Source organism: Rhagoletis zephyria, unplaced genomic scaffold (assembly GCF_001687245.7).
Source record: "Rhagoletis zephyria isolate East Lansing unplaced genomic scaffold, Rhagoletis_zephyria_1.1 Rzeph_scaffold_00699, whole genome shotgun sequence".
In the NCBI taxonomy this organism is placed as follows: Eukaryota; Metazoa; Arthropoda; class Insecta; order Diptera; family Tephritidae; genus Rhagoletis; species Rhagoletis zephyria.
In genome coordinates this window covers 61405-74204 of record NW_016157783.1, presented here as the reverse complement: position 1 = coordinate 74204, position 12800 = coordinate 61405, and the positions used below count along the sequence as shown (strand labels likewise).

Sequence of the window (12800 nt, the reverse complement as noted above, 5' to 3'; positions counted from 1 at the left end):
ATCTATGGTGGATTTTCCAGGCCTAAAGCCACACTGATAAGGTCCAATCAGCTCGTTGACGGTGGGCTTCAGTCTTTCGCACAATACGCTCGATAAGACCTTGTAACCTATGCTTAGAAGGCTAATTCCGCGGTAGTTGGCGCGTATGGCGGGGTCGCCTTTCTTGTGGATTGGGCAGAGCACACTTAAATTCCAGTCGTCGGGCATGCGTTCATCTGACCATATTCTGCATACGAGCTGATGCATGCACCTCATCAGCTCCTCGCCGCCGTACTTGAATAGCTCGGCTGGCAGGCCGTCAGCTCCAGCAGCTTTGTTGTTTTTCAGCCGCGTAATCGCTATACGTACCTCGTCATAGTCAGGCGGTGGGACAGCTACTCCATCATCATCGCATCAGTGAGCCCTTAAACCGAATAAATCGGAGTGGCCCCACCGAAACTCCCTCTCTTTCTGCCGTGATCCAAGGCTCCACTCGGATTGGTTACCGCATCTCGCACATGGGTTGCTCACGTTGCCCAGAGTGCACGAACAAGGACGCAAGAGTCGTGATTGAGCCATGCAACTGTAACTGCATACCAAGCGCAACGACTATACCCCATTGCACTTTCTACCTGATTTAAGTAATTTCTTTGAAGCTTCATTTGAGAAGCAGATAAATCGTTAAATTACCCCTACCCTGGAAATTCTATCTAAATCCTGTTGAACATTTTGGTGACCCAGTTACTGCCTTTAACGGCAGTTGTATTATTTTTCCACGTGTAATAAATTAATAAATCCTCTGAAAACACATTTATTATAATAATTATTATTTGCTAGCCTTGAGTTCCTTGAATCGAAACACGAAACGTTCGTTTTATATAAATGCAAAATCATCGACAATAAACTTTAATTAAAAGAGACATAGCGCCCAACGTTTTAAATCATTGATCTAATAATTACTTGACATTTAGTCAAAAAGTAAATTATTAATTTACCTTTTCTGGGACAAACAAAGCAATTTACACAAGACTATCAATGACATATGTACATTTATGTGTATGTAGATCATACTTACTTAGAAATGTGCATAGGTATACAAACATACATATGTATGCGGCTTCTTACTAACTTAAAAGCTAATGATTGATTCAAATACGAAGTATAAAAAAAATGCAAATGCATAAATGAATGAGTGCAATAGAAAAATTGAAAACAATTCAACTTCAACACAGCCACAGTTGAATACAGTGAATGATGTTGACAAAGTCATTGCGATATCGATATCCATTACCAATTCCGAGCTCATTGAAAATGCACACAATGCGAAACGGGTATGTAAAAGAAAGTAGAACACAACCCAACGCAGATTGTAAGCGAAGGCAGCGCGGAAACACCCGCGGCAATACATAGCATCGTGAGCAGTAAACCAATAGGGAATGAGCAGTTCAAAAGCGCCCACAAGTAATGCCAGGATATGCGAAATACACCGACATGGGTATACAATGTAATATTAGATATGCATTTACCGTTGTTTGTAGTTGATTGGTACTATCGGCCAGCACTCAGCTAACAATGTTGTTATTACTGCTGTTTACAAAAGTGCAAGGAGCGGAGTACGATAGCAGTTTTATGGGCTATTCCCGGTAACTGTTGCTGAGCTGCACGACGAGATCTGCTCCTTACTTATGTGTACTTGAATTACCCATACATGCATACGTATACACTTATATACGTACTATATTTATAAATCCCTACAGGCAAACTGTCTAGCTCTGAATGGGTACGCTTCTGCTACATTTACAACCACTACTCATTGAGTAGTACTCAATGGAAATTGTCGCCCGCTGCATTAAGTTTTCCAATAGTTCCCAACGAGTTCTAAAATCGATAGATGAAATGGTCCCCACCCGTGTCGTCAGGAATACTTGCGTTGCGACCTAAGAAGATCTATTGTGCTAAACCCTAATTGTAATCACTCCAACCTTAGGCTATTTAAGAAATTAAGCACTTTGAAGGGTGCCATGCTTCAAAATTTGGATTGAGAAGACAAACGTTCCCCAAGGTGTATCAGTCTGCTGTTCATGATACGTGGGCGGTCACATAGAATATGCTCTGAGGTTTCCTGCAACGGCCCAAATCCTGCAGTCTGTCTCTTCAGAAAGCACAATTTTATTGAAATCGTACCTTAACTTGCAGTGTCCTGTCAGGTACCCCATAACAGTTCTAAGACCCTCCCGGCTAAGTTTAAGCAGTCTTTCAGAGATCCTCTTGGAATGAGTTATGGATCTCCGCCATTGGGTAGCTCCCAAGTAGTTCTGCTGTGTATTCTTTAGATGTACCGCAGAAATGTGCGGGACCATGCATGCACATTTGGGTTTCACGCTTGGCGAAATATTTAGACCTTTCGTTACCAGAGCTATTGTGGCCTAACAGGCAGTGCATAAGAGTTTCACAGCTATCCACAAGCCTTGGTGCCATTTTAAAATACTCTAAGGCATTTGTCTTTCTACGAAGACATTCGCGAACACAGACTTCGATCGCGAATACTTCCGCCTAAAATATGGTTGGGTATGTGCCCATTGCTAGACTTTTCTTTCAGTACTCCTGTCATCTATCTCTGATACGTCGGTATACCAAATTAGGGACTCTTCGACAATCTTAGTTATTATCGCTTCACGGCAGTTCCTTTCAGGAATTATGGCCTTGTAGGGTTTGTAGAAGGAAAACATCGGTAGCTTGATGTTCGTGAGATTGATAGAGGGAACATCCACGAATTACTTAAGAACCTCCAAACTGCTCAAGGTGGCACCCGCATTTACTTTCATAGCTTTGGCCACGAGACTAGTGCCGCATATTTAACCACGGGTTTGACACCGTGTTAACAAAAACAAAAACCCACCACCGCATGGCCGTGACGTAGACATTGCTTCCCTCTCTCTCTATCAACAGCAAACTTGATATGTTTCTACTCACTTCTACGCTCTTAGGCATAAAACGCCCTTGTAGCCTTGTTGGAAACATTCGAGATGTGAGCTCCAATTGAGCATTCGGTCAGAGTTACACATAGATACTTCGCCTTTTCTGAGAACTCAGTTTCTGTCCCTGCCAAGGTGGGTCTAGTCAAGTTGACTTTTCTTCTTTTGGTAAATGGGATAGTGGTGGACTTCAGTGGGTTTATTGACAAGGCCTTTTCAGCACATCAGTATTCAGTACATATGCTTACATACATATGTTTTGTAGTTCAATAATTTTATAAGGATGTTCATATTGTATATTGGCAATAATATGGGTATACGATTGTACTTACGAATCAGGTATATCTACATGTTTGCGGTCGCCGTTATATGAACGCAGCGTTGAAATATTCGTCTAAAAGGTCGTCAACATGTTTGGATATACATATTTTCTATTATTGGCGCGGAACGTACTAAAATCCAATCTACCCTACCAATCTACCAAATGGAAATCCTAGTTTGTTAGTTGCCAGTTTTGATGGCAAAAGCCCGTGTGAGGCAACACTGGTCCCTACTGCATTACATATTCTTAAGTTATATATTCTAGTTCTAAATTCCGCAGTTTCGATCTATAGTTTTCTTTACATCCATTTTTTTATAGTTCCATACCAGTTCTTTAGTATGCAAAAGAAGCTTACAATTATTTTTAAGATTCCAGAAATTACCGGTCTCGAATGCGGTCAGACGCAATATGTCAGACTTTTGTTTTGTGCTTCCAAACTAAGTAAAGGCATTTGTGAAGTGCTGAACGAAGGCGTATTCGAACGAAAAAATTGCAAAACAAAAGTCTATTTAAAGTAAACAAAAGATGGCTTGTAACCACCGCTTCATTAATATTTCTATAGCTCCAAACCAATTTGTTAACTTAGGTTTACATACATATGTACATATATTTGTAATGAACAGTTTTTGTATTCATTGAGAAATATCACATTTTCTGTGAATATAAAATTTTTTTTGTGTCATGCATCAAAATATAATTAAAAAAAATGGACTTAGCAACTTTTCGCTCCCAGCTAACGATATGTGGTTTTAAAAAGTCAAATGTGCCTTCTTTCTAAAAGTATCACAAATATTTCGCTGCTTTTGAACTGGAGAGGAACTAGTTACTAATAATGGACTGGCTCGTTTGCGGCAATACAAAACTAACTAGGTGAATTTGAAATGTGGTTCCCTAGTTCCCTGCAGGGAATGCGTGTGCATACAAAATCATGGGTACATGCATACATAACTAAGTATAAGCAGATACAAGTCGAATAAATGTATACATATATGCATTTGCTTGGGGCAAAGAATGCAAAGTAGTTAGCTTTATAGAATCGATGAAGTGATGAAATAACCATTTCATAGACGAGGTTGTGAAAACAACAAATGCAACAAACGGGTCATAACTCAAAAACTTTAAACGCTCAGGGGAGCCAAAAAACTGTTTACGCCGGAACGATTATAATATTTCATGAAATTAATGGAGGTTTTAATCAAGTTCTGTGTTTTTTACACTGCAGGGAAACCGCGAACTAGTGAATCAAATTTCTAGTTCCGTACTAGATCTTTGTCGCCAAAAACGAACCAGTCCAATAGTCCAACTATATCCCAACCAGTCCAAAATCAGCGAAATGTTTTACTTTTAAAAAACTATTTTATTTCACTTTTTTCATTATAAATCTATATCTAAGGTGGCGAATTTAGAACTGGTTCGGAAGTACCAAAAAAGGGATGCAGCGGGGGGCTTGTTTACTCTACATAGATTTTTGTTTGTCGACTTTTTCGTTTAAATGCGCTTTCATTTTGCACTTCGCAAATTCTTTTTTTTTTGTTAACATTTTAACATCTTGAGATGAATTTGAATTTGAATTTGAATAAAAAAAAACGAATTGCCGAATTTATCGAAATTATAAATTACATTTAGTTTGCATGAAATACGTAAAATGAACATGAAGAGATTCCGGGAATGCGTAGTTTGTTCCCAGTAGAAATAGTTATAAATCGGTTTTTGTGTATACCAACAGATCTGACACCTCCAATCAGATTTTTATGAAAATTTCCATGTATGCAGTTATGTAGCTCATTCAAGTGTGCAAGTTTGAAATTGCTAGAAATACGCGTAAGTATGTTCAACAAATATTTTTTGTATGGGGAAAATGAGCAACATCTTCCACTAAAAAAATTGCCATATGTTGTGTTTGATGTACGTTTAATTCCGGAAAATAAAATATTTTTTTATAACATTTCAGAGAACCTTTCCGATGAGTGGAAATTTCAGTTAAACTCTCGACACTGCGCCACTGTGTTATCGGACTAACATAAGCGCTATCGCCTATCAAAATAGACACAATTGATTTTAGTGTTAGCAACAATGACAGAGTTAGCAATAAATAATAATAATAATAATAAAATAAATTTCTTAGTGGTTTTTGATGATATTGACAATGAATGTACAACAAACGTTTTGGTGTGCCACGCTTTGCCGAAATATGTACGTACATATGTATGTAGGTCGATTGATGGCTCTTTAGTATTTACATAAATACATGTTTATCTATTTTAACAAAGAAAGATAGTCAGTGTGACAAACAAACCAAATAAAATTTGAAAATGCAGTTAATGTCATATTTTGACGCCAAAATTTGGCGACAATTTTGACACAACTTTATTTCCTTTATCCATGCCTTTACCGATGATATTATGAGCCCAAAACAGACTAATAGCCGATTTATCAGCGCTGGTACACGACTAAAGACCTATCCTGATCCAAATAAATCGAGTCTTTTAATCCCATTTGGCAATGTGTTTTCAATTATTCGACGACAAATGNCTCATTTATCCATGCCTTTACCGATGATATTATGAGCCAAAAACAGACTAATAGCCGATTTATCAGCGCTGGTACACGACTAAAGACCTATCCTGATCCAAATAAATCGATAGACCGTCTTTTAATCCCATTTGGCAATGTGTTTTCAATTATTCGACGACAAATGCCACTGAATTTGACATAGTGAAAATCAGCCTTAAGTGAAAGATATCATTGCCATGCAATAACAGTGAGGTAAACTAAATCAAATGATTTTATTCGGTAGCACAGTTGGAGATGGTTTGAAAAAGGCATTAAATGTCAGAGGAAAACCTAAGTAAAATTTGTAAAATATTAAAGTATGCTGGAATATTTTTTTATATGGAAGAAAATGGTGGACACCGCCAGCAAAAAAAAAAAATTGGTATGGTAGATTTTTTCGATTTTGCGCGTATAACGCTGAACAACCAATGGATCTAAAATCAATTTGTTGTTTGCTAAATTGCGAAAATAGGTTTCTTAGCATTTTGCTGAAGTGTTGTAAAGAAGTGCTTAAATTTTGTATAAAGACATCCTATATGGGGTTTTTGGTATGAGGAGTCCATTTGTGCATTTATCTTTTTCTGAAAACTTCCACCAGAGGGCGCAACAGTCTTTCACATTTTCTTCGAAGGATACTTTCGTAATTTGGCAAACTCCAAATCGATTTTAGACCCATGGCTTCTTCCGAAAATTTGCTTATAAGTATATGTAGAATCCTCTTATGCTATGTGGGCATAGTAAAAAAAAATGTATGCCTATGATCCTTGTTATATGTATAATGAGCAACTCTTTTATCAAAAAAAAAGCTTATAGTATACCCGCGGATTTTCCCAAATGTTTTTATCTGAAGACTATTTCTAAGCAGACTTTGAAGAATTCTGGTAAACACAGAACCCAAACTAAGTATACCAAAATCTATTGTGCAATCTATGCAAGCATTCCACTAAAAATTATCTAGTTGCATATTACAAGGCTGAAATTTTCTTGGAAGCGGACGAACTCTGAAGATTTGCTTGTAAACTTTGTAACGTGCTTTTTAATTTTTTCTCTATGGAACGTAAAAACACTTTATTTACAAAACAAACGTCGGCTTTTTAGAAAAAGAAAACAGTATAAAGAGAACCTGTGAGTGCGAAAAAACATGTTTTACATGGCAGCGAAATGAGACCCTAACAAAAATCATAAATTAATTGATCTCTCTGCAAAATTACATCGGAAATTGACGATAAAGTACAAAGTAAGCAAAAAACATTAGAAACTATACAAGAGTCAAGGATGTAGTGAAATATGTTCAAACACTTTAACAAAGATGTTTTAAACTTTGAAAAGGAAAAGTTAAAGCGGCTATGGCTTTCCAAAAATTTGCTTGTAAAAAATTCATTTCAGTTTTGTAGAACGTTTGGATGAAATATTTTTCAAAAAGAAAAAGAAAAGGACTCCTTACTGGAAAAATGTGATCTGTTTGTTGTCGAAATGACTAAAAACATTACTCAAATTCGAACAACAAAGTTCCCAAATACATAATATTTTTAAAAAAGTCTTCTGCCCTAAGCCCGAAAATTTGATGGCCTGCTTTCACTATGGACATATGTAAGTATTTTGCATAAAACTTTTTCTGGCTGATTTCGATAATGTCTATGTGAGTGGAAAACCAATGTTTATTGCATCCAAATGCATAGCTGTTTCGTTTTATTGCCTCAGTCTTTATTTAATTCCGCACACGTTATCTAATAAGGGAGTGAAGCGAGTCTAAAACCTCTCTTTCCCAAACGATCAGCCGTCACACTGCCCATAAGGGCTTAGTGGTAGCTACTTTCACAAAATAAGTCTCTCTACACCGGTGGCGAGACGGCATGTTCTTGCTTGTAGCTGAGTTTCTGTAGATTGACAAGACATGTACTTGTACAGGACATGCAACGATGAACCATAAACGTGTACCCGAACGACACGGAGACTCAGGTTCTTGACTTGCTGGTCACATCGTACAGGACCTCAATTTTGTCATCGGTAGACCCTCGGACGCAATCCAGAAGCATTCCCCAGAGAGAACGACCCTACTGTAGTCTGCATATAACCCACATTGGGCGGCAGGACTCTCTTACCTGGAAGGAGGTATAAAATGCTCCTTGGGAATCCCCTGAAAGGAGAGTTCTGTCTTCTGTGCTATGGAATATCGACAGCTACTAAAATTATTGCTTATGCAGAAGAGTTACTTATGCTGGTAGTAGGTAAGTTCATCGCGACGGTCAGTGATATTTTACAATGTGCAATTAACGACCTGGCCATGGTCTAAGAGTTGACTCCTTCAAAACTGAAAGAGTTCTGTTCACCAAGCGATATAAGTAAGAAGATGAATTTCGAACTCCTTCACACAATGGTGGAAATATTAAATCGTCAGACGAAAGCCTAACCCTACACTTAACTTTCCAAAAAAACGAAAACCGAAGAGGGCAGAAAGAAAGCGTTAGAGTTACCAAATCCTATCTACGCAACATGCCAAATCTGCGACACAAAGCATGCCTACATAAAATGTGAGCAATATACTCAACGCCAGGCTGTTATCCTCGACAAAGTGAGGGGTGGAATACAAGAACTGCGACTATCAAATCGCGGATCTTAATTTCGACTACAACTTCACAGCAGTGACTGAAATCTTAATATCGTTCTTAACGACGACAAAATGCCGATCTCTGCAGACGGCACCAAAATGTTCGTTGAAACAGGATCTGACGCCTTCTCTCAGAAATTATCTTTGAGGGATTCCTACAGACTCCCAGATCACTACAGTATTTTTCCATGCTGAGATATATGCTATTGACGTGGTGGCAAAACTGATAAGCATCATGGATTTGCTTAGCTCTAACTAAATTTGCCTTCGTTGTTGAAGGTGAAGCTTGATTTGCGTTCGGGAATTCCGAATATCCTTACAACGTCTGCGACGGCAAATAACCAATCTTTAGTAGCTCCCGCGACACACTGGTATTCCAGAAAATTAAAAAGCAACGAGTGCGCCAGAAAGTGATCAGATATAGGATTAGGGAAAACGGGTTAGTCGAAAAACTTTCCTGTTATCACAAGTTAAGAAGATAAGATAGCAACCTGCGCTGTATCGCGCTCACTTTGGCCAATGCAGGATGCGCGAAGAACAAGAAGTTTACTAAGACATTCAAAGTTAAAGTTAAGATTTCTGACAAGAAAACTATTGGGATACTGAACCATTGGCCACATGGCTACCAATGGGGGATATAACCCGTCCAGCACTTCCAAGGCGAGAGCTCCGCAGTCAAGAGAAAACGACTCAATTTTCTGGGGGACTACTTCTTCTAAAGCTTAGAGAGCTTACGGAAAACTCCGCTAGAGGGTTTGCCAGAGTTCGCAAGAGTATCAGGATGGTTCAAAGTCATGTAGGGATATGAGCGGGTATCATAATGGACCTATGCGATTTCCAAGTGAACTCTTATCACAGCTGCTGCACAACCTAACCTTACCTAGGGGTGGTTGAACACAAAATGTAAAAATAAAAATAATATTTATGCTTATATTTGTGTTTTTTTTCGATATAAAAGTCCTATAGACAGTGGTAACTGATGGCTTCAGATGTTGCGAATTCATCGTATACCATCTGTGTATATCCAAAACTATGCATGTATGCCCTAACCTAATCGGAGAGGGATGGCGTCGCGGTCTGAAGTCGACCATTGTTCATGAATCAACTCTCTGTTCTGCAGAGAAGTTATTCTAGGATAGGAAACTTATAGCAGATTGAGAACTTTTTCGTTGATGTTCGACATGAAAAGAACATTAACACACTTACATATAAAGAAACAATTGAAGAGACACAAACAAACCAATGACAAAGAAAGCAACGAAACATCTAGGTATATTAGGGTGGAGCGAAATAAATCAGTTTTTTCGATTTACGAAATTCTAATAAAGCGGAAAAGTTGTGTAACTTGATCAAATTGAGCCGAGTTGAAAAATTTGTTTATCGATAATATTTACGGTCGCCCCAAGAGCCATAAAGTTTCGAAAAATCTCTCAAATTATAGTTCATTTAAATAAACAATTTTTCAAAATTTTCTAGAAAGATTTTGAGTATGCGGTTTTGTAGCCCATTAAGTTTTAGTACAAGTTTCAAGTTGCTGCCAGTCCTCCATATAAAAACAAATTGTAAAGTATGTTTTTTATGGAAAAGCTGCGTGGCACTGTCAGCAAAAAATAAATAAAAAATGCAAAAAATTAATGCGATTTTTAGAAACTTGAATTCTACAATTTATTATACCAAAATTTAAAATCTAAAAAAAGTATGAAAGAACCATATTTTGATAGAGTTTTCTAAACTTTAAAGCTGTTGCGGTGATCGTAAATATCATCCGATTGGAAAGCGGCTTAACACGGCTCAATGTGATCATGTAACGCAATTTTTCCGCTTAATTAGAATTTCTAAAACGAAAAATTGATTTATTTTTGCTCCACCCTAATGAACATCTAGCAACATTCATACTTACATACATACGTACATACACATGTCACGTGTGCGTATGTATGCAGTTTTCCCACTTACATTTGCTTGTGGCACACTACACACACCCAATCGGTGGTACGTGAGGTGAACTCGCGGCATGCTTTGCACACGCGCAACTTGCAGACGCGGCACGGTGCTCCACGATTCGTGATGCGTCCCAGCTCGGTGTTGCAACGCGCGCAATGACGATTCGATTCGCAATGCAACAACGGGTGGTGCTGGAGGTGTTGACTGTGGTAGTGGGTGGCTGTGGTCGTTGTGGTGGTGCATATTGTTGTTGTTGCTGTTGATGCCATATTGTGATTGTTCTGTTCGTACTGTTGGTTTTCTTGTTGCAGTGGTTGTTGTGCATTATTTTGTGTGGCATCAAGTGCACCGCCCATGCGCAGCGCGCCCTTCCGACGCAACGAATACAATTCGGCACGCAAAAGCCTGTCGGGTGTTTATTCAATGGATGATGCATGCATGGGAGTTGAGATTAAAAAATCATGTATGCGTGTGTGTGTGTGTGTTAATATATGATTTTTGTGCGTCAATGTGTGCGTGGGTTTGCGTGTGCGAAACAGTTGGAGTGGTGCGTGTTGGTCAATTGGAAGAACAACAAGAACAGGTGAGGTCGCGTCAGTGTTTGCGGTTAATCAACGCCAAAGTTTCGGAAGACAGCAACAGTTTGCATGGTCGTAGGAAGTGTGGGTGTGGGTATGTGCGTGTTTGGGAAAGAGATGCGTGTGAGTGGACGTTTGGTTCGTGGTCAAATTTCGTTGCGAAATATTTTTGGTTTGTCCAGTGTCCAGTGTTTGTTGTTGTTCAAATTAGTGGTTTCAGATGCAAGTAAGCATGCGTATGTTTTTATTTTTTTTTTTTTTTTCGTTTTTGTTGGTGTCATTCATTTGGTTGGTGTCATGTTTGCGTGTCAAACAATTAAAATGGGAAATGGGAAAGAAAGAGAAATATGAACCCAAATAGAGAGAAAACGAGAAAGCAGTGCAGGGAAAAGAGATAAAAAGAGAAGAAAAATAGTATTAGTAAGTTTAGTTTTGGTAAGGATATATTTTTATTTGGTAAGTTGTACTATTTGTTATTGAATTAGTTTATAAGCTAAGGTATTCCTCTAATTTTGCTGCTCTTTATTTGTATCAGTACAATTTTGTCGCTTTCAGGTTTCAAACATTTTTTTTGTTGCCTTGAAATTTAAAAAATATATAATATGTGAACTTTCGCTAGCCAACTTAATTAAAATTAATATGTAGTTAGAGAAAATGTATGCACTAAATACATATGTTTTTTAAAAGATATGAAAATTTTGCTTATATCCAGTAGCTTTTAACGACAAAAAGTAAACAAGAGCATACCTCTATCTCTATTTAGTAAAAAACATAAAGCAAGGTGTCGAAAATCGTGTTTTTGCAAAAATATTTGTTGTGGAAGATTTTTCCTTAAGGCGACAAATGGGCGTGGCAGTTTTAGAACTAAAGGTAACAAAACGCAGATTTTATTGCGGACTTCCGCCGAATATACCATTTTTATGAATATTTGTTCCACACATTTTTTTAAATCGAATCTTCTAGAAATGGGCATAGCAATTTTAGAAACAAAGTTAAATAAATTAAAATGTTATTGTGGATTTCGGGAGAAAATCTATTCCACAACTTTTTTTTTTGTACGAGAGGAGTGTCTCCTTTTATTTTGAAGTTATTGAAAATGCGTATTTAAACAAATTGTTTACAAGCTACATAATATTAAGAAGGGGGATAATCCGACCATTCACTTCAAATCGTAGCTTTCCCACTTCACTTACAGTGAGAAACTATTTACGAAGATGGCCTTTACTTTTGAGCAGATCCGAAAACTTCTTAGTAAGAAGACATTTTTAAGGGTCGGCAACGTGCGCAGAAAGTGCTCAAAACCCGGTTTTTTTGTATAGAGTTTTCATATTTTGTTCTATATTAACCACAGTATTTATTATCCTTGTTTGGACCATTCGGCTTTTAAAACCTTGGGTTAATATGTAAAAAAACACCTAATTTCAAATCGGGCGTTTCAGGGGTCGGCAAATGGCTTGAAAATTTGATTATTTATCGATTTTGTTATCGATTATGTTTCCGATTTATTGATTTTGTTATCGAGATATTTATCGATTTTGCTATCGCAATTTTTAACGAATTTGTCATCGATTTTGTAATCGATATTTGTATTTTATTTGTTATCGATATCAATTGCATCAATTCAACCTGTACTTCTAAAAGATCTGATATCTGTGCTGTACTGTACTTCTGTGCAGATCTGATCTCCTTCACAAAAAATTGCTTCTCGTATTCGAACACCCATATTTTATTACATAAATATGTACGTATCTCATTTACTTAAGTCCCTTAATTTTAGTTGAATTTTACGTTTTAAACGGGTGGCAATACTCCTACATATTTATTAGGAATGGAGCGTTTTC

General features: G+C 37.6%; 1 protein-coding gene across 1 annotated transcript in view; it reads right to left on the bottom strand.

The window, feature by feature from the left end:
• btsz (bitesize) overlaps nucleotides 1-10752 on the bottom strand; it is a 70281-nt gene extending 59529 nt beyond the window's left edge. Inside the window, exon 1 of the mRNA XM_017613664.1 lies at nucleotides 10394-10752. Coding sequence (XP_017469153.1) covers nucleotides 10394-10737 — 344 coding nt within the window. The 5' untranslated portion in view covers nucleotides 10738-10752. The remainder of the gene's footprint in view (nucleotides 1-10393) is intronic.
• Nucleotides 10753-12800: the final 2048 nt, after the last annotated feature.